Source organism: Xiphophorus couchianus, chromosome 15, assembly GCF_001444195.1.
Source record: "Xiphophorus couchianus chromosome 15, X_couchianus-1.0, whole genome shotgun sequence".
Classification (NCBI taxonomy): domain Eukaryota; kingdom Metazoa; phylum Chordata; class Actinopteri; order Cyprinodontiformes; family Poeciliidae; genus Xiphophorus; species Xiphophorus couchianus.
In genome coordinates, this window is record NC_040242.1 from 14,824,303 (window position 1) to 14,851,223 (window position 26,921).

The following is a 26,921-nucleotide window of genomic DNA, read 5'->3' on the forward strand; positions in this document are numbered from 1 at the left end:
TGATGAAACCAAAACTGAACTTTGTAGCCTACATGCAGATCGGTAGGTGTGTCGCAAACTGGCGCTGCACATCACCGTAAAACACACGATGTCCATGTGGGACATAGTGGTCACATTATGCTGTGAGGATGCTTTTTCTTCAACAGGGATGGGGGAAGAGGTGTATCATCTCTAAATCCTAATAAATACACCAAAGCTTGTGTATTTATAAGGCAGATATTTTGGAATTCAAGAAAACTCTAAATTGGGATTTTGAGTCAGTGGAGCTGATTTGTTGAATTTGGCTTTTGGAACTCGGAAGAGAGCGAACAGCAGACAACAGGAACACTGGCAGCTAGGACAATGCAAGATGAATGTCTTACTCTGGAATAAAAATGACAGACCAACTTGAGCTGATCTCATTCCAGAGGAAATTTGTCCACCATCTGAAATAACTTTATGCACAACTTATGCTTAATTACAAAGTATTTCCATGCTTATCGCGTTTGCATGCGATAGTTTGTGGTATCGATTTATCTTTAAACCAACAACATTCATGTTACAATGCTAACTGCGTGCATGCGCCATACATCATTTTCTGGGTTACTTACTCCACAAAACCGCTCAGATTTTTCTTTCACTGTTTGTTTTCTGTTGCCAGTGGCCTTAGGGATCCACGTGAAATCTTCTGCAGACACACAACTGCATGGAAACATGGTAAATAGCTCATTGAGCTTTATTATAGGGTGGATGTTATATAACAAAGTATAACAAATTAATGCACCAGAGTCGGATCATATTTCATTCAGACTGTCATTAACAAAGTTGTTGTTTGCTTTGAATATAAACTAAGGCTAAAAAAAATTATTAATAATAATAATAAAAACATATAAACTAGCTCCAGACTGCATGCTCATCATCTCTTTTTTGCATCTGGACAGATGATTTCATCACCAGATTTTCACACCTTCTTCAGTTTTCTGAGTTGTGGGCTGTTAACAACATGTTGGGCGTCCTGATATCGTCAGAGCTACTGTATAAAGGGGCCTGGGAGACGATGCTTGTTTGAAGTATTGATCATCTAATCGTCCGTCTTATCTCTAAAGCTGCTGCTGTTCACTCCTTTGATCATGTGCAGTCATTGACGGTCACTCTAAAAGTCATCATCTCCCTCTCAGTAATGCCAAAACAGGACAATAGTTAAAAGCTAACCACACACAATAAGAAAAAAAAAAAAACTTCTTTGGATCAATATTTGTTTCAATTTCATTTTCACCTCTTGATGAGAAAACAGGGCTTTAGACCATGCCTCTTTCAGCTGTTAGAAAGCGTTGGGGACAGTGTAAACATCAGCCTGTCTGTGTGTTACGCAACTGCATGATTGGGCCAGCAAATGAGATCCATCGAAGTGAACTTGTGTTGTTGACTGTGGGACAGGCGTAATCGTTGCTGCCTCCAGGCACAACCAGTTGGAAACTGGGCAATATCTCACCGACTTCGCTCAGCACCGAAACTGTCATATGTTTTGACAGAAATCACGATGTGCTCAGAGCCAGGCTGATGTTAAACAGTAGATCTTGTTGGATTTCTTTTTAACTTAAAACAGGAAGAGAGAAATTATTTGAGGAAGTTTTACATTCTCAGAAGGGAGTGGATTTTAAGATATTAGATTTCAATGTATTATATGAGACACTGTTCTTGGTGTCTACATTTAGTATAATCCAGATTATTTACAAAGTAATCAGCGGTTTATATAAACAAAAGTCCATCATTATTAATTGCATAACAAATGGAGGTTGGAAGTGGTGTGTACTAATAATTTTCCTATGAGAAACATGCTCAGAATGAAACATGTAAAGCATACCAGATCAGAGTAACTACCCATAAGAAAAAAAAATAGCACTCAAATTAATAAAAACAAAATTACAGGTTGCCAAAGTAGTTTTCTTTCTCTTGTTTATACATTCAGTAAATGAGACGCTGCACTCGCCACAATTTTTGCAACATTTGATTTGACTGTAACCCATGGCTGACTCAACAATCTGAAGTTGTTTTCTGATTTGAAGCTTCCACATTAACAATAAATTAAAAGTGTAGCTCACTGGTTTTTAAGTATCAGGGCATCTGAATGATCTCAACTTCAAAAATTTATTAGGGCATTATGTTTGGTTATGTGAGGGTACTATTGAGGTGTTAAGGGACAAAACTAACTGGTACTTAGGTTTGTCCTCTCTTGAACTAACAAATAGCTTCATCTTTGTTCATACTAAAATGAGACACCAAAAGCAATCTGCTGCAGATTTACCAGAGCCTCACTTCAAAAATCCTGAACCATTCAATACGGTTGTTTTGGGGTTTTTTTTTTAACCATTCCACAAATTTCACTCTCTTTCTCACACTCACACCCCACCATAAGCCCAAAGTCCATGAGAAAAGAAATCCAACCAAAACAAAAGCCTACATGTATTTAGAAGCAACAGTGTGAGCGATGCCAAATCCTCCTCAGAGCATAACTGTTTAACTGCCAGTTAAGAAGGCTGGCGAGCCACCAGCCAATCAGATTTGTCGTGAGCCGGGCAGACCTGTTGGTGCACCTGCTGATTCCCAGGCCTCCTTGCCAGTCTCAAAGTAGAGTGAAACCTAGAGTGATACTGGCTGTGTGCCAGAAGAAGAGTTGGTTGATGACTTCTGACACAATTGCTTATAGCAGGGGATCCTGGGAGATCTTCAGAGAGAAGATGAGGGAAAAAAAAAAGGTGACTAATCATGAGAAGTTAGGGAGGAGGAGGATAAGTTCACTTAACTCATGGGAACCTAAAACCTGTCCAACATGAGCTATGATGATTGCTCAATGAGGGTATTGTGCCTGCACAATGTAAGAGACTGTGTTTGCATCATGTGTGAGTGTACTTTACATTCATCTGAACCTTTTGCTTATCATCACATGTTGTGTTAAAGGTGTTCGTAAGGCATTCTGTTGAGTCTTTTCTGATGAAGAATTGAAAAATAATTCAATTGGACATCAAAGCTATGAAAAGTCTTCCAACCTGTTCTCACACACACATAGACCGAGGCTGACTGGAATGGCTGGATTTCATTTTTTATTGCTACTCGCTCACTACAATGTTTGTTAATTTTACATGATGAACTTGATTCTTATACCTCGCATGATGTCATCAACTCAAACACACATAAAGCGGAGATAACCATTCCTTTGAAAACCAAATTTTGACGCAAGGTTGTAAAAAAACCAACTACAGTTTTAGTCTGAACTATGGAAGCAGATACTAACAAAGGAGGAATGAACTCCAGCTAAGATAGTGACCATTAGTACCCCTCCTGAACATATTCTTTTCCTTTTTACAGAAAACACCAACATTCATCTTGAGGTGCAAAGCAAGTTTGCTGTAACACCTTTATCCTGCATATAAGTCTTGCAAAATTGGTGACTCATTTACTTAATGTAAACAATAAGGCAGAAAGCAATATTTAGGAGTGGTTAGAATGAAAATGGGTTTAGCTAAGTAAGCTATGGCATGCTAACTTGTTAATTGCTATGTTTCCTGTCTGACACCATCTTCATGCAAATAAATGCTTTGAGCAGTAATCACAGAAACACTGTGACTACAATTTGCCAAATGTATATTAGATGAGATCAGATAAATGAATGCTGATTCATGTTTTTTTTCTGATTGACTCTGTCAAGCAATTCATCAATCAAGCCATTGTGTCTTTAGGTCCTCTCATAAACCTCAAAGAATCATCAGAGCTGCCCCGAAATTAGGAATGAAAATAAGAGAACTTCAGATTTTCCTCAGTTTTTCTTAAATCCATGGATGTTTTATCTTTGCTTTTCTTCATCATTGAGTTTTGTCCCTAACCAGTATCCACCATGCCTTACATAAATGATTCTGCTCAGCATGAGCACTTCATCTGCACTTCAAGCTTTCCACACACTTGAACAGCCTACCCCAATATTTTCAAAACAAGTAACAGAAACATGCCTTATTATGTTTTCTGAGGCATCAACAGTTGCCTGGCAACGGTGCAGCCAAGCATCCCTCCTGCTGATGTAATTCAAGACCTCTCTTCTGGTGCTGGAGAATTTTTTTTTAGGAGCTAAAAAAAGACAAAACAGCCTGATATTCTGAAAAAATAAAAAATAATCTATGCCAAGCAGGTCAGATACCCAAAGCAAACTTTATCACACACTCATTAATGTTTATATATTTATATTCATATGTTTAAAACTTCTTCATTTGAATAAAAGGCCTCATGTAATATGATATCTTAACTATTTTAACCAAAGGTCATTGCTCTTTAGAAGCATCTGATCCATGAGAGAGGCGACTCAAAGTTCACTGCTCCAACTTGTGACGGTGTCAGATGACCAAACATCAGCTCCCGTGTGTGACCTCTCCAGACAGGGTCAGAAACCGGATGTACTGCGTTAACCCAAGAACGGCAGAAGTTCAGACAGAGCCCTGACACACGAGCGCATGACAGAGGGCACACTGACTAAAGGCAAACATACGGCCGGTGTACCAGGCTGAGCGGGTGTTTTTTGTCCTCCAGCTCACTTGTGACTCATCTTCACCGCACAGCTGTCGTGTCCTCCAACCATTTCACGACCCTTCTCAACTCAGTCTTTTCCACTTTACGTCAGCAGAGCTCAGTCTTTAAATGACCATAATGGACCCTTTAATCTTTTCAGCCTCATATTCCTAACAACAGACCACCGAAGACGTTTATTCTTAATGACAGAAAATGACTTAACCTTGAGATAGTCTCTAATGTCTTCATTCCTTTGAAATCACGTGTGCAGACAAAAGCAATTAGTAAGAGATCGTCACTAAAACCCATTGTGCGGATTGCCCTAAAAACCAGTCAGAAGTTACTGGTCATGTGACAAGACATTCAAAACACAATTCAGAAGGCAATTTGGCTTAATCCCATTTAGTACATTTACTCTTTCCACCCCAGTTCCTGGGGAATAAAACATGGGACACTCCTTCAAGACCAATAAAAATGTAAACATATGGAATAACAGACGGTATTTTTCCGTTTTTGTGGCAGTATATATTTGAGCTAATATTAGGAGTCCTGTCCCCCCTCTTTTTAGATTTGAATTTATTTAAACAATACACACTGCTCAAAAAAATAAAGGGAACACTTAAACAACACAATATAACTCCAAGTAAATCAAACTTCTGTGAAATCAAACTGTCCACTTAGGAAGCAACACTGATTGACAATCAATGTCACCTGCTGTTGTGCAAATGGAACTTTGTACAGAACAAAGTATTCAATGAGAATATTTCTTTCATTCAGATCTAGGATGTGTTATTTGAGTGTTCCCTTTATTTTTTTGAGCAGTATACATTAATTTGTATCAAACTACACTTTCTACTGATTGGTTCGAAAGTAAAACATTTTAGGTTGAGAGGAAAACATAAAGTGATTGACAATAGTCAGTTACACTAAATTTAATATGTCATACAAATTTAACCCTTTCATGCATAGCGCTCGCTGCAGTGGGCAGTCATCAAGAAGTCATTTTTTTTCGTGTGTTCTTTTGAATTTTTATGTTATAAATGCACACTGACCACTGAAGTGGACACTAGGGCATCATACAATACGCTGTCAAGAGCCGGCCTTTTTTGTTAAATCCAATATGGCAGTCAGACAAAAAAGCAACTCAGGAATATCCTTTTTCTACTGTAGAGGACTCGTACAGGTAAAAAATTATATATATTGTGACATCAAGTAACCCTTAAAGACTAATACTACTGTACTAATGTATTTTACAAAAAACCACTTTGTATTTGGAGAAACTTACAACTGATCATCTAGAAAAAATCCTGGAATTTCTTTTATTTTCTTTTGTAAACACATTTTTTTCCCCTACCTTATTTTTATGCCTTAAGAAAATTACCAAAAACATTTTGTAAAACAAAAAATAAATCCTGAACGGGTTAAATTAGACATAACAGTGGTGATTGTGCCTTAAAAATGCACATTTGCAAGCCTGGTTACTTTGTTTTCAAATGCTCTCCTGAGAAACTGCCTGTTTTAGGAGCCGTGACGCCACAAAAACAGCTGCTTCACTTTAACCTTTAGAAATGTTTGATTAAAGGCCAAGAAGTACAATGGGATTTATCCCTAGTGTGGTAACTACAAACCAGTCAGCTTTATAGTTTTCTGAAAGTCAAAACCTGTAGAAAAAAAGGGTGAGTATGTCTTGTGTCAGTCATCGCCATCAGACATGATAATTGCAAACTGCACAGTTGATCTGCAACATCAATGACACACAGATTTACTGTAAAAAGCTTTTTGTTTATTGTTTTCATCATGTCAATCTGAGATATAAAGAAAAGGAACAGGATGGTTTTGAGATGACAGTGATGCCAAAAATGTAACAAATCATAGTTTTAAAGCTTGTTAGCTTTTAAAACCCAGAGCCCCACATAAATATAAACTCTCTGGTAAAGCTGTGTAAAAGCCCTTAAGATGAAATAATATTTTATTGCAGTTGCATATTTTCTCACAAAAAACATACACACAAAAAAAAACATCCATTAGCTTGACATCATTTATCTTTATATTTCATGTGCCCGCAGTTCAGAAAACAAACCACACACACACACACAAAACATGTGATGCGTTGTAACACTACTACTTCATTTTTTTTTTTTTTTATGTGGTCAGAACGTCAATTAACTGTCAATAAGTTATCCGTGACTTCCTGTTTCCTTGGGTGGTAAATATAACGTTAAATGCCGATTTCTCTTATCCCTCCTTAAAAATGGGAAAGACAAGAGAACAGACCACTGTTGACCTTCATAAATCAGGAAATGGCAGCAGAAAAACAGCGCCATGTCTATGCCTGCCGATATCCGCAGTCATTTATTAAAAAACATCCAACATCTGGAACTGTGGCAAACAAGGCTGGACGATCTTGCAACTTTGCACACTAAGGAGGATGTAAGGGAAGTGAGAAACGTCGCAAAAGAGATCTGCGTAGAGTTTTCTGTGTAATATTATGCAACTGCAAAACAAAATGAAGTCATTTTAAGGCGCCTTACACATTTCTACATGTGGTGCCAGTAAACATGGACCCACACTTGTTTAAAATAAACAAAAACATCAACCTCACTTCCACAAGAAGCATAGTAAAGCTTGTACTTATATACACATATATGTTTCTCATATTATAACACTGGAGTGCAAAACTTTCCAAAAGGTTTTTTTTTTTTTTTTGAAAGGCATAAAGTTGAAAAGCGACATTCAGATCGAGGCTATTGAGTCTTTTCTCTGCCTGTGCTCACTGGGCGTCAGAGATCAGGAGTGTATTGAGCTAATAAACAATGATGGGTGATTTTTGAAGGGGGAGGAGAGGGGAGACTCCTGCAGTGCTTTGCTTTTACAGATGCAGATTGAAGAGACAGAAAGCCAATGGTGTCTCTGCTGAAACTTTACACCTCAGACAAGAATCAGATCTTGTCTTACCCAAAAGATTAAAAAGGGAGTGACATTACTATTCCTTTAAATGAAATATATATGTGTACTTTTGTTGTGATTCATAAAAATCGGATCAAAATACAAATGTCAGGCTCAGCAGGTGTGTCACCTGGTTTCCTGGAAGAATAAAAAAAGCCTGACCAAACCAGCCGGGGAAGCTTTCACAAACAGGTAAGAATGCAGCGCCTAATTGTAGCCGGCACATAAAAATAAGTCATTGCTGAGAGAAAAGTAAGAAAACAACACCCATTAGCCGGGACGCAGAGTCTCGACACTTTCGGTTTATAGCCAGTAGTAAAGTACAGCATGCAAATTCGCTGTTTTGCTTGTTTTTTTCTTTTTTTTTTTAAACACACTGGTCTGGCCTCTGCAGCTGCACCTCACAAAGCCTCAGCTCAATGTACTATCCCTCTGACGTGTGCACCACACGAGTGGTGGACACACAAAAAACAGCATGTGCAAACTCTGCTTCTCCTGTTGACTTGGAACAAATATGTGAATATGCAACAGTCTGGTAGGTGTGACACCAAATACAGGCTGGGAATGTCCCTGTATCCGCTTGGTTAGTTTGTCCACCTCTCCATCTATATTAGGCATCAAAGAAAAGACAAGCCAACTTTACTGATAAACGATGCCACAAATCTAATGCATAAAAAGACAACGAGGTACACGACTTAAATAAATAAAGTCTTCAAAGAACTGAATTTGAAAAGAGTTCAGATGAAGCAGAAGAACTTCTTCCAGCTGCACCTCGAGAAAGCTTTGGTGCGCCTGTCGGAAAACCTCCTTTTCTTCCCCTTGCGCGTTTTGCTCTTAATGGCGGCAAAAATAGCCGCATCGAACGCCTCCTTCAAGTTCTTCTGCGTCAGCGACGAGCACTCGATGTAGTCCGTGGCCCGGATCTTGTCCGCCAGGCTCCGGGCCCGTGAGCTCAGTACCGGCTTGACTTTGCACTTGTCCAGGTTGATGAGGACGTTGACATCCAGCAGCCGGTCCAGCTGAGTCCCGACGAGGATGATGGGCGAGGACGCGTTGTGGGCCCGGATGTCCGGCACCCACTTCTTGGTGATGTTGTGGAACGAGTCGGGATCGACCATGCTGAAGCACAGGAGGAAGACGTCGGCATGGGCGTAGGACAGAGCTCGGAACTCGTCAAACTCTTCCTGCGTGGCAAACAAAGAGACAGAATTGTTTTAGTATCACTCAAGATCTCTAGACACGACCGGGGAAGCGGCATGCACTGACTCACTGGATGTGAGCGGAAAAGATTAAAATTCATTGAGAAATCCTGCTACTGAGTCACAAACTGGTTTCAACAGAGGATGTCAAGGTTTTCATGCATCACACCTTGAAACGATAAAAATCAACCTAAAAAACCTTTTATGCTTTTTATACATAAAAAAGTAACCAGTATTATGCTTTGAAGTTATAAAGCAACTTCAGCAAACAAATAATCACATATACTTATAGCTGTTAGGATATCATGTGCATGTGTAAAAATATCCGAGCTTGCATTTCCATTGGATTTTGCTGTCCAGCTTCGTTTTGGAAAATAATTCAAATAATTTTATAGAAGGCAAATAACTTCGGTCTGACATGATGATAAAAAAAAAATTGTAATAAAGTCTAAGAATTGTAACATAAAAAAAGATTGTTTTGAAAAGTACTGTAGATTTTGTTTTGTAGAGATATGGGCTTGGAATCCCACTGAAAATAAAGAAATCACAAGAATGTCCCGTTTATGTATCAAAGCATTATGTTCCTTCAAAATTGGCTCTGATGAAACTCGAATAAATGTTGTTGGTTGATGTGTGGCTGAAGTTCTTATTTTTGATGCATTTAATGAGTGGAAGAAATATAAATATTCTATTTTGACCTGCCAACCACCGTTCAAAGATGATCGAGAGAAAACTGTCAATTTCCAATCTGTGGCTGACTGATTGGTGCATCTTCATTTATAACAATAACTTCTTTAAAATGATTCCCATATATTGATAACGCATCAAAACGGCTGATGCGTTACCCTTACAAAAGTATCTACATTCACAAACCCAACTTGTGTGCTCTTTGGGGTCCCCTATTGGTTTGGAGGCCCTACGCAGCTTCTTAGTTTACTTATGCATTTGACTGACTGCTTGTTAAACCACGAAAAGACAATGTTCCGAATGGTTCTTTAAAAGTGTAACTTTAAGTGTCTCAAACAATATTAACAAAATTTACATCTTTCAGTATAAAGTACTGCTGAAAACACATGTAAAATAAGAATCTCACCTGTCCAGCTGTGTCCAGAAGTTGAATTTTTACTGGAGACCCTTCCACTTGGACCTGACCTGTTGAAGAGTAGCAACATAATCAATAAGTTCCAACAACAGACCAAAAATTTCTTAATGGTAAAAAACCCCACAAACAAACAAACAAAAAAAAACTCACCAGAAAACACATCAAACCCTGTCTGCTGATACTCCGCCGGGTATCCGTTGGAGATGTAGCTGATGATCATGCTGGTCTTCCCCACCGCTCCGTCTCCGACCAGCATGCAGCTGATCACATCGGGGTCCAGCTCGTCCTCCCGGGTAAGCCCGCAAGCTGAAGGGACTCGGGACTCGTGGTAAAAGTAATCCATTTGGGGTGGCATGTCGAGGTGAGCATTAAAGTTCGGCACGCCAACCCTTTTGCCTCCCACCTGCCTGCTCGCTATGGTTCCAAATCAGAGTGTCGCTGCAGAGAGTAAAGCGCCTGTGAGTGTCCACGCCGCGCATTACTGCTGTGACTGACGGGTCGCGGCTCCTTCGGCGCGACGCGCAGCAACAAGTGTGGGAGGCGCCTTTCTTACTGCGACCTTCTGCTCCGACAGGTTGCGATTTGCATAGACACTCCCACGAAGATAGAGAGCTTCAAGAGAGCTCTGAACAAAGAGGTTTAGCCGAGCTTGCGTTTCAAAGTCAGAGTTAAAATCGCACATGATGATTTATAATTTATGCCCTCTACATGTGGAGACCTTTGCCCCTTTTGTGTTTTATTGGGATTTTATGTCGCATACCAACACTACAGTACATTGCAAATTAAAATCTGATGTGGGATGCATTTCTTTTAAGGTCTATTAGCTTAATAACCCTATTTTTTGTTTATTATTATTATTATTATTATTATTATTATTAGTAGTAGTAGTAGTAGTAGTAGTAGTAGTAGTAGTAATAGTGTTGTTGTTATTATTGTTATTCATGTAGCATATACAATCAACCTCAGAAAGGTATCATAACATATAAATTATATATTCACAACACATACAGAAAAACAAACAAAACTAAACAAAAAGAGAAACAAAACAACAACAAAAGACCCACAAATAAACAACCCAAAATGAATCAAGACGTTAGCGGGACAACTTGAATATATAACATAAAATCAAAAACAAACAAACAAAAAATATTACTAATAATCCTTTCAAAAAAGTAGTCATCTTTAAAGCACTTTTTTTTTTATTTCATAAAATGATACCCCTAAATAAAACCCATTAAAATCAGTTGCTTCCAGAAGTCACGTGATTAGCAGCAACTCTCCATCTGACAAGTGAAGAGCTCAGGTTTGTTAGTGCACAAACAGCACAGACAGGTTACGGTGGGGGAAGTTGAGGAGAAGATAAAAGGAAAGCTTGGTGATGAAATGAGAGTGAAAAAGAGAATTACAGGAAGAAAGTCAGTATCAAAAGAAAGCCAAAAGAAGTTCAGCTTCCTGTTTGGCATGAGCGCTGCAAACATACGGAAGACAATTGGACTGGTTGGATGACTCTGAAGCTTTTAACGCCTATGATCAAGATGCTTACTGTGACAAAAAAGTAATACACATCACTCTGAACAGACGGTGGTTACAGTGAAACATAGTGGTGGCAGCATCATGCTGTGGCGCAAGGGTGGATGGGGGTGGAACGTCATCAGAGTTTGTGGGAAAATTGATGGATACACCAATTTGGCCAGGAAAAAGTCTCTTCAAGGTGTCAAAAAAACTTGAGACTTGGGGTGAAGATTCACCTTTTCACAAAAGAACAACTTTAAACATGCATACACATAAGAACAATAGAATGACAGATCAAAGCATATGCATGAGTTAGAGTGGCCCATTTAAAGTCCAAACCTGAGTCCATTTAGGAAACTTTAGTAACAATTGTGTATTGCTCTTAAAGCAGACGCTCTCAATTCACGATGGCTGAATTTAAATTATTTTGGAAAGCTACATGGGCAAGATTTTTCATCCTACTTCAATTTGATTTATACTCCATGTTGTGTTGACTAAGCATAGAAAACCCTCCACAATGCTTGGAGTTTTTGATTGTAATGTGACAAAATGTGGAAAAAAAGTTGTGAACATTTTTGCAAAGCACCCTCAAAGTCCTTAAATTGAGCTTTATTTGGCTTACAGTAACATTCAGATATCTGCACATTACACACAAATCATGTCGTATTAGATATTACACTTAAAGAACAGCTTTTCTAGCTTTGTATTTTAATATCTCAATGCACACCATTCTAATCTAAACTCGGTGCGCCCTCTGTTGGTTCAAGACAGCACTACACCCACAACGATCACATGATTCCCCGATCACCTGACGGAGGTTTCGCCTTGTGTTGTGCAGTCGGAAGCTATTTTGGATGCTATTTTTTGCACGAATTATTTAAACGTACTTTCCCCAAAGGCCTTTGTAGTTGACGTGAACATTTTACAGCCTGCTGTGCGTATTTATTTTCGATTTATTTACAAATTGAGAAAGAAAATAGGTTAGCTGAACATATAACTGTGCATGTTGCCAAACCTAGCTAGCTAGCTAATGTTGACCATCTGAATTAGTCATTTGAAGGGCGTAAAATAAGTGTTCCTCTGCTCATTTTATTATGGCTTCTATTCTTGATGAGTATGAGGATTCTCAAAACATCAGGCACAATTCTCAGCAACACAGCCGCCTGAGCTCTGCTAACATCGGGCTAACACATTCAGGTAAGGTTTCCATGCTCTCTTTAGCTAAAGAGGAACCAGTGCATTAAAGAGCACTGCATTGCAAAACTACGTTCAAACCAAGGCCTGCAACGTTGAAACGCTGCTCTTTCCTTCTAACCAAGGCTTTGTGAATGTCAGACTGGAAGAAGAAAAGCCAATATTCAACAAACAGAGGATTGACTTCACTCCACCGGAGAGGATAAATCACTTGGCAGTCTGCAACAACCAGCTCTGCATGAGTCTGGGAAAAGACACGTTGTTAAGGTAAAAAAATATCAGTGGGGTTCTGTGATGTTTTCGTTTGATTGTTTTAAAACAAAGGTTACATGTTCTCGTGATTATTCAAGGTGTTCTGGTGATGCTCGTCAGTTATCTCTCAGGTCTTCCGGTTCTGGTTCTGCTCTGCATCCCCAGAACCAGAACCAAACAAGGAGAAGCAGCTTTCAGCATCTATGCACCACAAATTTGGAACAAACTTCCAGAAAACTGTAAAACAGCTGAAACACTGACTTCTTTTAAATCTCGACTAAAAACCCACCTGTTTAGAATTGTATTTGAAATGTAATCAATTACAAATTTATTGATGGAACTTGATTTAATGCTGTGTTTTGATTATTGATTCTATGTTGCATTGTGTTTCTGTGTTTGTAATGATGTAAAGCACTTTGAAATGCCTTGCTGCTGAAATGTAAATAAAATTTGATTGATTGATTGATTTGATTATTTGCCATCCGAGTCATGCTTTTGACGGTAATGTTTTTGGTTCTGTTCAGGATTGACTTGGCAAAACCAGATCAACTCAATCAAGCCGAATTAGGAAGGAAAGATGACAGCAAAGTGTACAAACTGTTCCTGGACCCGACAGGTAAAATTTTAAAATACATACGAATATGTTATCATATAAAACAAGTGGTCCAAAACAATAATTTAACAACATGTTGCTGCAAAAGTATTCTGAACCCTTGTACTTTTTTTACATTTTGTCCAATTAAAAGCACACATAATATATTTAATTGGAAATTCATGCAATAATGCACTACAAACAAATGCATAATTGTGACCTCATATTATAAGATATTCATACCTTTTTACAAGCAGAATTAGTGCATTTGTGTTTAGCCCCAGTTACTCCAAAGATTCACAAAAGACATTCACCAAAGATTTTTGCCTATTATATTTGTTGTTGTTACTGTGCAGCTATAAAAAAGGCAAGTCGCTACACCTTTCTGTACTTTATTCTTGTTTTTCAGACGTGTTGTTATTCCAAATGCACAACCTTCACACACCATAATTGATCAAAGTAATGTGACAGTGGTATGATTATGCAATGCATAAAAACAACAGCTAAATCTTCCTCTGTATTTTCTGTCCCCAGGCTCCCATCTGCTGATCAGCCTGTATAGCAGCGAGTGTCTGTACCTCAACAGGAACACCCAGAAGGTGCGCAGTCTGTCCCGCTGGAGAGGCCACCTCATCGAAAGCGTGGGCTGGAATAAGCTGCTGGGCAACGAGACCAGCACAGGGCCCATCCTGGTTGGCACCAGTCAAGGGATCATCTTTGAAGCGGAGATCTCTGCGAACGAGGGCAGCCTGTTCAATACCAACCCGGATCAGTACTTCAGACAGGTAAGTGTTGGATTGAAGTTTCCCTTTTGTTTTTTGCGACTGTTTATATTATTTATTCCTGTTGCATGTGACTAAATGCTTACTTAATTTTGTCCTGTGGCAGGTCCACTCCCTGGAAGAGGATGGCAAGCCAGCACCAGTCTGCTGCTTGGAGATAGAGCGAAGCCCAGAAAACAAGTACTTCATCATTGCCACCACCCGCAAGCGCCTGTTCCAGTTTGTGGGTAAGGTGGCCGAAGGGTCAGAGCAGCAAGGTCTCAGCACCATCTTCAGTCAGAACCAAGACCTGCTGCCCAGTTTCCAGGAGTTCCCAGCCAACATGGGATACAGTGAGATTACGTTCTACACAGCGAAACTTAGGAACTTCCCCAAAGCGTTTGCCTGGATGATGGGTAATGGCGTTCTCTATGGCCAGCTGGACTACGTCCGGCCCGATTCCCTGCTGAGTGACGTCCAGGTAAATATCTGCTAGACGGTTCAACCTGTTCAAGATTAAAGGCTCCCACGTACATGACTGTCAAAATTGGTTGTCATTGACGTAGACGCATGACAAAAATGTCAAAAATCATTTTGTCTGCCTACCGAACTCGACGCCATACCCTGGTTGAACTATTCCAGAAGAACTTTGTGCGAATTGTTGTCTGATTGATCAGAAGTTTGTTGCTGTGCTTTATGGGGAAATGCATTCTTCACTATATTACGATTATAATAATATGATTGGTGAATGGTTAGCAACTCCTGGATGGAAATTGTAACGTTGTCAAAATTTCCATTCAGGAGGAGGCTGTCGGTAGAAATGTGTGGCGCTAACTCTGTGATAGTTTTGTAAAAGCAAAATAGAGAACACAGGGAGAGAGGGGGAACCATATACAGATTTAGCTTCTGTATATGTATACAGAAGCTCAAGGGGTGCCCCCACACTGGTCCGTCCTGTTGTCTGAAAGGTGTGTGCGAATACAAACGTACTGAATCCATGCGGCTGCGCGTCGCCTGTTCTGCTTCAGATGAAGTATGTGGGGGCCTTAACTTTGGTCATTCTCACATTTCTCTGCAATAAACCTTCTGCTAATCTTTTCTTTTACCACCATCCAGGTATGGGAATACACACCGGATATTGACATTAGCCAGAACAAACCCATATCCATTGTGCTGACACAGTTCCACTTCCTGCTGCTGCTTCATGACCGAATAAAGGCGATCTGCACTCTGAACGGACAGGTGGTGTACGAGGATGTGTTCCCAGATAAATTTGGCCCCCTTAAGAGAATGATCAAAGATCCGATTGGGGGGTTGGTGTGGATCTACACGGAGCGGGCGGTTTTCCGATATCACATCCAGCGCGAGTCTAGGGACGTCTGGCAGATGTACATGAGCATGAACAAGTTTGACCTCGCCAAGGAGTACTGCCGCGACCGGCCCGAATGCATGGACATGGTGCTAGCTAAGGAGGCCGAGTACTGCTTCCAGAACAGGAGATACCTGGAAAGCGCCAAGTGCTACGCACTCACTCAGAACTACTTCGAAGAAATAGCGCTCAAATTCATCGAAGCAAAACAAGAAGAAGCATTGAAGGAGTTCTTACTGAAGAAACTGAACAATCTGAAACAAAGCGAGAGAACGCAGATCACCTTGCTGGTCACCTGGCTGACCGAGCTCTACCTGAACCGACTCGGGCAGCTGGAGAGCGACGACAACAGCCTCATCTTCCAGGAAACCCGAGACGAGTTCCGCCAGTTCCTGAGCAGCTCCAAGCACAGGGACTGCCTGTTCAACAACCGCGGCACCATTTACGACCTGCTGGCCAGCCATGGCAACGTGGACGACATGGTTTACTTCTCGGTCGTCATGCAGGACTACGAGAGGGTCATATCCCACTACTGTCAGCACGACAACTTCAGCGCGGCCCTGGATGTGCTCGCCAAGCACTGCGACGAAAAGCTCTTCTACAAGTTCTCGCCGGTCCTCATGCAGCACATTCCCAAGAACGTGGTGAATGCGTGGATCCAGATGGGCAAGAGGCTGGACCCGAAGAAGCTCATCCCGGCTCTGATGAACTACAGCCAGATGGGCAGCGCCCAGCAGATCAACGAGACCATCCGCTATATGGAGTTCTGTGTTTACGAGCTGAATGTCACTGAGGAAGCCATTCATAACTACTTGCTGTCACTTTATGCAAAGTACAAGTCAGACTCTCTGTTGCGATATCTAAGACAGGCAGGTACTCACCCCTCAGAGATCCACTATGACCTGAAGTATGCACTCAGGTTGTGTGCAGAGCATGGCTTTCTTCAGGCCTGTGTGCTGGTTTATAGAATAATGGAACTGCACGAGGAGGCAGTGGATCTGGCTTTACAAGTAAGTGATGCTCCTTCTTGGTTTGTTAAAGGGGGCCTATTATGTAAAATTCACTTGCTGCACTTTTTTGCACTTCCATTTGGGTCTCAACTGCTTCTAATAACAGCCCAAGCACTTAAAAAAAACACCCAAGTGTTTTGTTGTTGACTTACAATGAAGAAAGCACTTGCTGCATTCTTGTTGGTCATGCAGGAGGCTCCACTTTTGCTTTTCAAAGATGTACAGTTGTATAATTGTGAATCTGTTTGCAGTCATTTTCATGTGCAAGTGTAATTGTTGAGTTGGGGGGCATGGCCAGCAGCAGCTTATTTGGATTTAAAGTGACGAGGCCCTAAATGAACTCAAAATAGGCAGAACTCACAAGACTAAAATCGCACTATTTAAGAATGATTTTGTGAATTGAATTGACACACTTGAAACCACACTTGAATGTGTTTTGTACAGCCAATAAACCTATCAGAACCTGTTCAAGGAAGCATAATAAGTCCCTTTTAATGCTCGTACAGCATGTTCCAATTCTTCACATGCTTTAAATGTGGTTTTAGAAAGGTTTTCTCTTGTCTATAGGTTGACGTGGACTTGGCCAAGTCCTGCGCAGATCTGCCTGAGGATGACGAGGAGATGAGGAAAAAGCTCTGGCTGAAGATCGCCAGGCATGTGGTGCAGGAGGAGAAGGATGTGAAGAAAGCCATGAACTGTCTGTCCAGCTGCAACCTGCTCAAGATCGAAGACATCTTGCCTTTCTTTCCAGATTTTGTCACCATTGACCACTTTAAGGTCTTCATCATCAATGATTATTTTTAATTTTGTTCTATTAGCCATAATTAATTGGATTAATGCACAGTGTAACAAATATTGTGTGACAAGAAAGTAAGGTGTGATTTTAAGAAATGATCAGCTTCCGTGGGATGTGGCTGATACAAAATGACACAGCAGAGTATATTTAGGAACTTTGCTTACAATCTTTAGAAAATATCACAATGTTGAATATATTTGTTTTGTTTTAGAAATGCAATCCTTTTTTTCAGGAGGCAATCTGCAGCTCCCTGGAGGAGTACAACAAGCACATCGAGGAGCTGAAGCAGGAAATGGAGGAAGCCACGGAGAGTGCTAAACGAATCAGGGAAGACATCCAGGAAATGAGGAATAAGTACGGCGTTGTGGATTCCCAAGAAAAGTGTGCGGCATGTGACTTCCCGTTACTCAACAGGCCTTTCTATTTGTTTCTGTGTGGACACATGTTCCATAACGACTGCCTGTTTCAGGTAAAAAGCCTGCCTAAACTTCCTCTTTTTCCAGCCATAGTACAGCTGTAGAAATGTTTCATAGGAAGGCTTTATGAACTGAGAATTCTTTAAGCAGTAACCTTAATTTAGCAACCGAGATGTGATTTCTTTTGCGTATTTTGTTTTCCTACCATATAGGAAGTGACCCCTCACCTGTCAGCCTTCAAGCAGAATCGCCTGGAAGAGCTCCAGAAGAAACTGGCTGCTACAACACAGTCCTCTAAATCTCGCCACCGTACTGCTCAAAAGGAGGAAGGGGACACAGCCAGTCTGGGAAAGGGCATTGGGGCAACGAGCCGTGAGCAGATCATATCGGACATCGATGACATCGTAGCGTCTGAGTGCGCGTATTGTGGCGAACTGATGATCAAATCCATCGACAAGCCTTTCATTGATCCACAGAAATTTGAACAGGACAAATCCAGCTGGCTGTGAAGGCGTCTGTTTGAAAACGACGATGCAAAAGCCTTTCCTTTTTGTCCGTGAAGCCTGTAGGACCAAGGAACTCAGTAGAAAACGATATTTGTATGATTGCCTGTTGGTAGTGCCTATTCTGATTTACAGAATCCTCCTTATTTTGCTGTCAGTTTGTCAATCTGATGGAACAAACTTTGCACTTTGTATATATGTATTTAATGAGCGATTGTCAAGAACTGACTTTGTTAAAGATGATGCAAGATGGTGTATTATCAAACATTTGCCGTCAGTACAGTACATTGCATAAATGTGCCAATAACTGCAGCTGTCACCACACAATACAACTTTTAGGATTACATCGTGTGGTTGTTTGGCACTGAAAACATAACACATAACAGCATCTTTGTTTGTTCTGTTTCTTGGTCTGTAATAATTTACTATTCAGTAACTGTGGAAAATAAACTTACTTCATATTAAAGCCATTTTGGGATTCAGTTGCTGCAAGACTTGGGGTTTTTTCAACATCAAAATCCAAGTTTTGAAGTTGAAAAAATTTTGTTTAAAACTGATGAAATATTCCGACTCGTTTTAGACTGAGGGTACAAAATTAAATGCACATTAATGTGGCTTTAGAGGGAAATCTCTGGAGATGTGAAAGCACAGTATGAGCAGCAGATTAAGGCAAAGATCCAGAAGTGTTTGGCTTCGAGCTCAAGTTTGTAAAAAGTTTAGTTACTTAAATCTGAAAGTAAATTGTACTGTTTAGATATCTAAAACATGAGAGCTTTTCTTAAATTGTACTTATATGTAAGGAAAATGGTTAAATGAAAAGCAGTAACTTGTTTTCTTCAACATTAAAGTTATTGCATATTTATAACAAGCAAAAGTATTCCATCTGTATAAAAATGTATCTTTTGAACCGAGTATGATAAATTTAAAGATTAATGTATCCAGTCAGCCATATTCACAACAAATAATGTAAGATTTGTTGTGTTTTCTAGGAACAAACAGATTGTACATTACAGTTATAGAAATGAAAGAGACGTTGCTTTATTTTACTAAAGCAATATTATGGAGGGTATTTTTAACATTTTAATTAATATTTTAAAGCAAAATCCGGTTTATTCACTCTACCCTAAAAATTCTTCAACGTTGCTGCTACCTCATCTTACCAAAAACGGAGTTCCCTTGTGGTGACGAAAGACGTAGTTCGGCAATCTTCGCAGAAAGCAGACACTATCAATCGAAATCGGAAATTCATCGTCGTGCTTGTATTATGCATATTTATACGACTTGCAATGTCATATGCGAGAGTAATATAACCTTTTTTAACCGTAAAGAAATCTTGCTAATTTTTTTGGTTGCTGGTGTTGGCTCAAAGATACCGGTTGACTCTCGTCTCTCTATCTGGTATTGATTAAAGCGCCTGCTCCTTGCTGTAACCTGGCCATGGCGTCGTGTCTCTGCTCTCTCAGTAACAGAAAGTGGCCGCCTCTCTGCTGCTGCTGCCGACTCAAAGCTCACGGACTCGCTTGGTGCCTCAAACCGCCATTTTGGAGCCACAGAACCGAGAGTCGGCAGCAGCGACGAGAGGGACCGGAGGGGGGACACGGGGCTGAGGTGAGAGACTCCGCGGTGGTTGTTATGGCGAAGGAGCAATGGGGAAGATGGCCAGGAGGGAGAAAGAATTAAAAGATGGGGATCGTGCATACACCAGGCAGCCGAGCCTCCGCTATTACCCGCTGCAAGGGTATGAGAGGCGCGGGAGGTGGGCCTCGGTGTCGTAACAGCAAGCAACCCAACAAATTATTATTAAACTGATATATCTTTATACATTCTTTAGGCTGGGAGGTGGTGGCCTTAAAGAGACACAACCAGTTTGAATACTTCATATTTATGGCGTAAGACGATGTCCTCGTCAGAACTCCTTCGTTTCTGATAAGCTAGCCAGCTAGCATTTCTGATAATAAACCACGTTAAAAATATTACAACGAACAGTTGTCTCATTACATTTGGTGGCTACTGAAGGAATCTATCAATGTTGACTTGAATTTTAGGGCTGGTTTAATAAACAGCTGTCAGCGCATGTGTGCACCAGCACCTTGACCCCTGTCTATAAATGATCGGAGCCAGCTAACGGTCGTTAGCTTGTATGCTAACCGTGCGAAGGTTAGCTAGCAAGAGGAGCCCTCCATCAGCACTCGCCTGGATCTGCTTCTCCATAACGAAATATGACAGACAAATAGTAATAATAAAGCACGTTTCTGTGTTCTAAAAACAACAAAGCCTGTCTTTGTTTTTAATAAAATCTTTAACACGTCTAAAGCAAACCAGGCATGCCAATTCGCATTAATAATTACAATTGGAAATTCCTGCTTATTTTGACCCACACATGCAAACGCGCACACACACAACAATAGCATGTAAAATATATATTTGTGTCCTTCTCAGTTATTGTAAAAAGCTATATTGACATCACTGGATTCAAACACTGAACCCTCTTTTTCAATTTGTGACTAAAGTCTGTCACTCTAGTCTTTCCTGCCACTGCCATAGATTCTTTGCCTTAGATTGAAGTTGGGACTCTTACAGCGCGACTCAAAATGATTTGTTCCAGTCATTAGAAATGTTTTAGTTCAATTAAAAGAATACTTTAAATATCTACAAATCCTCAAACAAAACAGAGCAGTTTTACAGATAGTATAATCTTAGTATGACCAATTTAACAGAATTAACCAGTGATGCAAAGCTTATATCATGGATTCTATTTGGCCGACTCATGAGCTACATCCATATTAGCGAGGTATCTCATAATGGGTTGGCAAGTTTGATCAAATATTTGGAGTCTATGCTTCAAAACACATCTTGTTTTTTCCAAATGGAATGTCTTTGTTATGCCCTCTATCCACATCTTAATTGTTGGCACATTCTTATTTTTCCATAAAGTGAACATTTATTTGTTCCCCGCCCCTGTGCTGTTATGAGACAATAAAAAATTAATTGTGGTCCAGTTTTGGTTAATGTTTGCGAGGTTTCAGATACTCCAAGAGTAATAAACATTAGATGTGACTTGATCACAACTCCCATAATTTGAGGCATTACATGAGCCAGAAATTTAAAGCCTTTATCGCTGAGGCCCTGTAGAACAGTAAGAAATTTGGGAGTGCCAATCCTCCTGGAATTGTGCACCGCATAAATGTATTTTGCTTATTTTATGAGCTATACATGCTCTCAAAAATGGAGTCATTAATTGTTTAATAAAAATCTTTTTGAGCAGATCAAGGTATATATCCAGAAACATATTAAAGTCTCCTCCAATTACCAATTTGTCTGTGAAATATAAAATCATATATATATATATACAGGATTTCCATATTAGAAGCACATATGTTCACTAGTGTAATCCTATGAATTACTATAATTTAGCAACAAGGACTAACATAATCAATTGGATTAATTGAGATGAATTGATTATTGAAATAATACTCAACTAATTTAGCAAACAATTACACATTAACTAGAGTGTACAGACTGAAAAAAGATTTTAAAAACATATTTTGTAAATATGTTCTACCCAGAAATTCAGTAAAAAAAATTTCCTACTGCTATCCATTCACTTGATGTTAAGTGAAGCAGAAAGGGCTGAGGATTTCACATTTTGATGTTAGAAGTATTACCTGGTATTACAGGATGCATCCAGGTATTACAGCTACCTGGATGCATCCTTTGCTACTAAGGATCAAGTATACACTAAAGGAGTGCTGTTATTGCATTTCAGACAATAAAAAGAATATGATTTTATATATACAGTACAGACCAAAAGTTTGGACACACCTTTTAATTCAATGAGTTTCCTTTATTTTCATGACTATTGACATTGTAGATTCACACTGAAGGCATCAAAACTATGAATAACACATGTGGAAATATGCACTAAACAAAAAAGTGTAAAACAACTGAAAATACCCCTTATATTCTAGTTTCTTCAAAGTAGCAACCTTTTGCTGTGATTACTACTTTGCACACACTCTGCATTTTCTTGATGAGCTTCAAGAGGTCGTCACCTGAAATGGTTTTCACTTCATAGGTCAACCTGCCCTGTCAGGTTAATAAGTGGGATTTCTTGCCTTATAAATAGTCATGAAAATAAAGAAAACCCATTGAATTAGAAAGGTGTGTCCAAACTTTTGGTCTGTACTATATATATATATATATATATATATATATATATATATATATATATATATATATATATATATACATATATACATATATATATATATATATATATATATATATCAAATTAATCATCACAATAATCAATAGAATATACGATTATGAAAACAATTGATAATTGCTGCTCTAATAGTGACCCTCGTTTCATCTATAGTTTTTTATACATATTTCTTTTCGCATGAATACACTTCTTTACTTCCTCCATTTCATAATTAGAGAAACTGTGCTTCTAAGCAATAATACAGCAGGGGTGTCAAACTCATTTTCATTTTGAGCCTTATCAACATCACACATGTCCTCAAAGGACAGAATTAACAAACTGTTAGAATGTAAGTAAATAGCTGTCTCTGTACTTTTAGAATTTGAAATATGACAGGCGTACATGTAATAGAAAATGATTGGATTTCTTCTTTTCTAGACTCTTTCACCTTTGTGAGGTAATTCATCTTGGACTCAAGAGGAATGCCATTTCTTAACCAAAAGGTAAAGATCCTCGTGCATGGATTATGTGCTACTAGAATATTGCGCATCCTGGAATTAGCCTTTCGGCCCCCTCCTGTCATGTATAACTTACTCATTTTCAGTGTGTGCATTTCTTCAGTAAAGGGTTCTGCCCTGCTGGGCAGAGGAGTCAGTGCTGCATGGCGTCAGGGCAAGATGGGCGCCAGGAGGATGGGTCGCCGGGGCTCTCTGGCCTGGCCAAGCCTCTCTATCTGCAGCGCTTGGAAAGATCTCTGAAGTTGGACAGTTTTCTGCGACAAACCGCTGCTATCTTTAACAGAGACATAAGGTATAGAGAAGAGGGGGGGGATGTCACAGGGACGGACGGCAGCTATTTGCATGCACTAAAGTTTCATGTTGTTATTGTAGCGACGATAGCGACGACAGCGATGGCGCTTTGGGGTCGGGCCTTTCCCTGGACGCCTCCAACCAACACGCAGCATTGTCCGTGAAGAGTGAGCCATGCGAGCAAGAAGATGCGCTATCAGACTGCAAACCCCTTAACGGAGTACTACAAGGTAAAGGTAAGAGGACGTTCAGAGTCGCATGTTTTTCTCCTGCACAAACCTCACTGCATCACGTTTATTTATAAAATATAATATTCTTCCTCTCATTTCAATCCAGCAGACCAAAAGGCCGATAAAACGAATCTCTACAATTTTTCAAAGTTGAAAAAGAACAGAAAATGGCTCAAGGTAATAGCAGCTTTATTTTATGCATGTAAGCATTAACGAACCAGTTAATTTATAGTTAATTATACTATAATTAACAGTCAATAAACAACTGTTTGATAGTTTATTAGTGTAGGCTTGACAGTGATATAGCTTAGCGATAGTTATTAATTATAAACACCAGTTTCCAATAAAAAATTCCATTTTTTCATTGGCTTATTTTGAACCATTTGCATTCCGTCTTAGCCTCCTTTCTTGTGTCTTCTGCAGAACATCCTCCTGAGTGACGACACAACAGACTCTGACGCAGAGTCCGACGACGCTAACTTCAGTTTGTCTCGGGAGGAGCTTCACGACATGCTTCGGTTACACCGTCACAATCGGCAGCATCAGAGCAAGTTCTACTCCGACCGAGAGGTGCCAGCAACCGGGATCCATGCTAAGAGTCCTGCCCACGTAAGAGTTCCCCTTCTAATAATTGTGTGCATGTCTCCATGCAGCTCTATCAGTATCAGTACTACAGCACAGGACTCCTGTCAAGTCATGATCCTTTCTATGAGCAGCAGCGCCACCTGGGCACGAAGAAAAAGAAAATTAAAGATGAGAAGAAAATCAAAGGTAAGGGAAGACGTGATGATGCTAGTGCTAAAACGCATAAAATATTCCACGTTTTTGTTGTTGTTGGTTTTGTTTAGGAAAATTAAAGAAAGTGAAGAAGAAAAAGAAAAGAGGTGAAGAATTTCTCGACGAGGAGCGTCCATATATCACCAAGGTGTTTGCAAAGTTTTCCCACGATGCTCCACTGCCCATGGTGAAGAAAAAACATCTCACTGTTGAACAGCTGAATGCACGGCGGCGTAAAGTGTGGCTCACCATCGCTAAAAAGGAGGTTCCTAAGGTTAGTGTGTAAGAACCAAAAGACAAACCCGCATTTGCTCTACGATTATGGACAAAATATAATCTGAAGATTGTTCTTTGTCCTTAGTAACCTTTATTTTTCTTCATCTTTATTGCAGTCTTTCAAGCAGAAGACTTCTGCCAAAAACGTAGTACTCACCAACGCTAAAAAGGTAAGCAAACACACGACTACGTGCTTAGAATAAACTTTTACAGACGCTGTGAAGTTATTTTATGGCTGTAAGCCTTAACAGCTGCTTGGTGTTTTTCCAGCTGGCCCACCAGTGCATGCGAGAGGTCCGGCGTGCCGCCATCCAGGCTCAGAAGAACTGCAAAGAGACGCTGCCCCGTGCGCGACGCCTCACCAAGGAGATGATGCTCTACTGGAAGAAATATGACAAAGTGGAAAAAGAGCACAGGAAGAGAGCTGAGAAGGAAGCTCTGGAGCAGCGGAAACTCGACGAAGAGATGAGAGAGGTAGGTCACTACAGGGTCGATGTGGATGGAGACATTAGAACGGGGTTCCTACACAGCCTGGAAAAGGCATTCAATTGGATTTCACTATTTTCTGACTAAAAAGGACTGAGAATGAGGTTTATTGAGCAAAGGGATTGAATTTTGACATGAAAAATGTTCCTTTACAATCTTGGATGCACTGAAGTTTACTCTCTCCGCAGGCTAAACGTCAGCAGCGTAAGCTGAACTTTTTGATCACTCAGACGGAGCTGTACGCTCATTTTATGAGCGGCAAAGCCAGCATGGGGGCACCGGAAGGGGACACGACGCAGGAGGACATTTTGCGAAAGCTTGAAGACAATTCGTCCCAGAGACAAATTGATGTGGGAGGAGGCGTGATGGTCAATGTTGGACAGGAGGATTATGGTATGATAAGCAGTTTGAGCAATTTATTTGATTTATTAGACAAACAATGTGAGGCAATTGTAAGAAAAAAAACAAAAAAACATACCAAATTTCCAGTTTTACTTTGTTTTGTTCAACCAATACCGTGTGTGGTCAATAAAAACCTCATATTCAATTTGATTCTAATTATACACAATCAAACGATTTTATGTGCTTACAGACAGTGAATACTACAAATCGCAGGCTTTGAGGAATGCTAGAGAAGCTTATCAGATTCACCAAGAGAGAGTAAGCTGATATTCCTCCATCTATGGAAATTCTGTCATCGCCTACAAAAAGAAGAACTCTTAAATATCCCTTTGTCGTCTCTTCACGTAGACAAGGATGTTTGACGAAGAGGCCAAAGACAGCCGCAGTGCCTCTCTGCATGTTGCGGGCAGCATGTCCTCAGGACTGGCCTCTGGGTTTGGAGAGAGCTACAGTTTGTCAAACCCCTCCATCCAAGCAGGCGAGGACATTCCTCAGCCCACCATTTTCAACGGAAAACTTAAGGGATATCAACTCAAAGGCATGAACTGGCTGGCCAACCTCTATGAACAGGTAAGTTTGTCTGTCTCTCTCAGTAAAAACTTGACTGGAAAACTGAAAGCTTTTTTTTCTTTTTGTTAGGTTTTGGAACATTGTTTTGCTTTTTTGGTTTCCAAATCACATCATTAGCATTAGCCTAAAAATGTAACCAGGCCTCAATATATATATACATAAATTTACACATACTTCAAAGAAGTAATATGACTTTTTGAAGTTGAATATCATCTGACTTGCTTCACCAGCTGATTATTATTTATTTATATTTTTTTAAGTTTCATCTATATTATTTAAGGGGCAGCTTCTGACGGCTGAGTCTTTCCAAGCATGGGCTGGGTTTGTTCTCACCAGTATCACTTCACATGATGAATTATCCTTTTAAAAAAAAACAAAACAATGTATACCTCGAAGATGAATTGTAAAGAAAACAAACCTTTGGTCTTTCAGCAGCAGTATTGTGAAATATTGCAGAAGGTTTTGGGAAGTGTGAAAGAAGCAAAAAAATAAAATCGTGAGATACTGAGTCTAGCTGCACAGTCCGCAGCAGAGATGTAAAGTGAAACCTTATTACACAAGATGGAAACCTTAAACAAAAACACTGCAGAGGTTTTCTGGGCACAACCTCGTCTCGGATTGTTAGAAGGACATGTGTTGTGTGGTGAGCTGAATCAGCATTGTAGCTCGCCTCAGGGGAAAATGAATTCCATGTTCCCGATTATAATGTTATAATGTTGAAAAAGCACTAGGTGTGTACCGATCTGGCATCGCTGTCAGGGTATGAGAACAATAAAAATCCAAAGCACACTTTTCAGATAAAAAAAAAAGTATGTTTTTTTTTGCTTTGTTTTGTTTTTACTTCGCAATTGTGTTGCTGTAAAGAAATATCCGTGGGGTTGCGAAATTAGAAATGCGGAAAAACGTAAAGCGGTACAAATACTCTTGAATATTGGTAGCTTTTCTGTCTGTATTACTAAAACAAGCGAGCGTTTAGAGAGAG

At 39.9% G+C, this 26,921-nt stretch overlaps 3 protein-coding genes across 6 annotated transcripts in view; 2 read left to right on the plus strand and 1 right to left on the minus strand.

The window, feature by feature from the left end:
- Positions 1-6,294: 6,294 nt before the first annotated feature.
- rhov (ras homolog family member V) lies at positions 6,295-10,330 on the minus strand. Its single transcript, XM_028040796.1, has 3 exons — positions 9,931-10,330; positions 9,772-9,830; positions 6,295-8,663 (listed from the first exon to the last, which is right to left on the minus strand). Exons 1-3 carry the CDS (start codon positions 10,133-10,135, stop codon positions 8,217-8,219), a joined length of 711 nt encoding a protein of 236 aa, XP_027896597.1. The 5' UTR covers positions 10,136-10,330; the 3' UTR covers positions 6,295-8,216.
- Positions 10,331-12,386: 2,056 nt separating this feature from the next.
- On the plus strand, positions 12,387-18,667 carry vps18 (VPS18 core subunit of CORVET and HOPS complexes). Its single transcript, XM_028040605.1, has 9 exons — positions 12,387-12,489; positions 12,612-12,753; positions 13,263-13,354; positions 13,865-14,115; positions 14,219-14,572; positions 15,208-16,470; positions 17,038-17,247; positions 17,499-17,735; positions 17,895-18,667. Exons 1-9 carry the CDS (start codon positions 12,387-12,389, stop codon positions 18,189-18,191), a joined length of 2,949 nt encoding a protein of 982 aa, XP_027896406.1. The 3' UTR covers positions 18,192-18,667.
- Positions 18,668-19,638: 971 nt separating this feature from the next.
- The window catches only part of ino80 (INO80 complex ATPase subunit), a 43,678-nt gene continuing 36,395 nt past the window's right edge, over positions 19,639-26,921 (plus strand). For 2 of the 4 annotated variants that reach the window (XM_028040476.1, XM_028040477.1), the window contains exons 1-13: positions 19,639-19,793; positions 22,828-22,892; positions 22,994-23,199; positions 23,280-23,434; positions 23,535-23,605; positions 23,852-23,998; positions 24,082-24,199; positions 24,277-24,479; positions 24,598-24,651; positions 24,752-24,955; positions 25,156-25,360; positions 25,560-25,627; positions 25,718-25,939. In XM_028040476.1, the coding sequence (XP_027896277.1) occupies positions 22,872-22,892; positions 22,994-23,199; positions 23,280-23,434; positions 23,535-23,605; positions 23,852-23,998; positions 24,082-24,199; positions 24,277-24,479; positions 24,598-24,651; positions 24,752-24,955; positions 25,156-25,360; positions 25,560-25,627; positions 25,718-25,939 (1,674 nt within the window). In that variant the 5' untranslated portion in view covers positions 19,639-19,793; positions 22,828-22,871. The remainder of the gene's footprint in view (positions 19,794-22,827; positions 22,893-22,993; positions 23,200-23,279; positions 23,435-23,534; positions 23,606-23,851; positions 23,999-24,081; positions 24,200-24,276; positions 24,480-24,597; positions 24,652-24,751; positions 24,956-25,155; positions 25,361-25,559; positions 25,628-25,717; positions 25,940-26,921) is intronic. The other 2 variants (XM_028040478.1, XM_028040479.1) reach the window with 2 other exon arrangements.

Bases quoted from the DNA above. Each gene is read 5' to 3' on its own strand.
- rhov (XM_028040796.1), bottom strand. From the start codon at position 10,135: ATGCCACCCCAAATGGATTACTTTTACCACGAGTCCCGAGTCCCTTCA. The intron at 9,831-9,930 runs GTGAGTTTTTTT...ACTCTTCAACAG, and splicing joins AGGGTTTGATGTGTTTTCTG to GTCAGGTCCAAGTGGAAGGG. The intron at 8,664-9,771 runs GTGAGATTCTTA...TTTGCCACGCAG, and splicing joins TTCTGGACACAGCTGGACAG to GAAGAGTTTGACGAGTTCCG.
- vps18 (XM_028040605.1), top strand. From the start codon at position 12,387: ATGGCTTCTATTCTTGATGAGTATGAGGATTCTCAAAACATCAGGCAC. The intron at 16,471-17,037 runs GTAAGTGATGCT...TCTTGTCTATAG, and splicing joins CAGTGGATCTGGCTTTACAA to GTTGACGTGGACTTGGCCAA. The intron at 17,248-17,498 runs GTCTTCATCATC...CCTTTTTTTCAG, and splicing joins TCACCATTGACCACTTTAAG to GAGGCAATCTGCAGCTCCCT.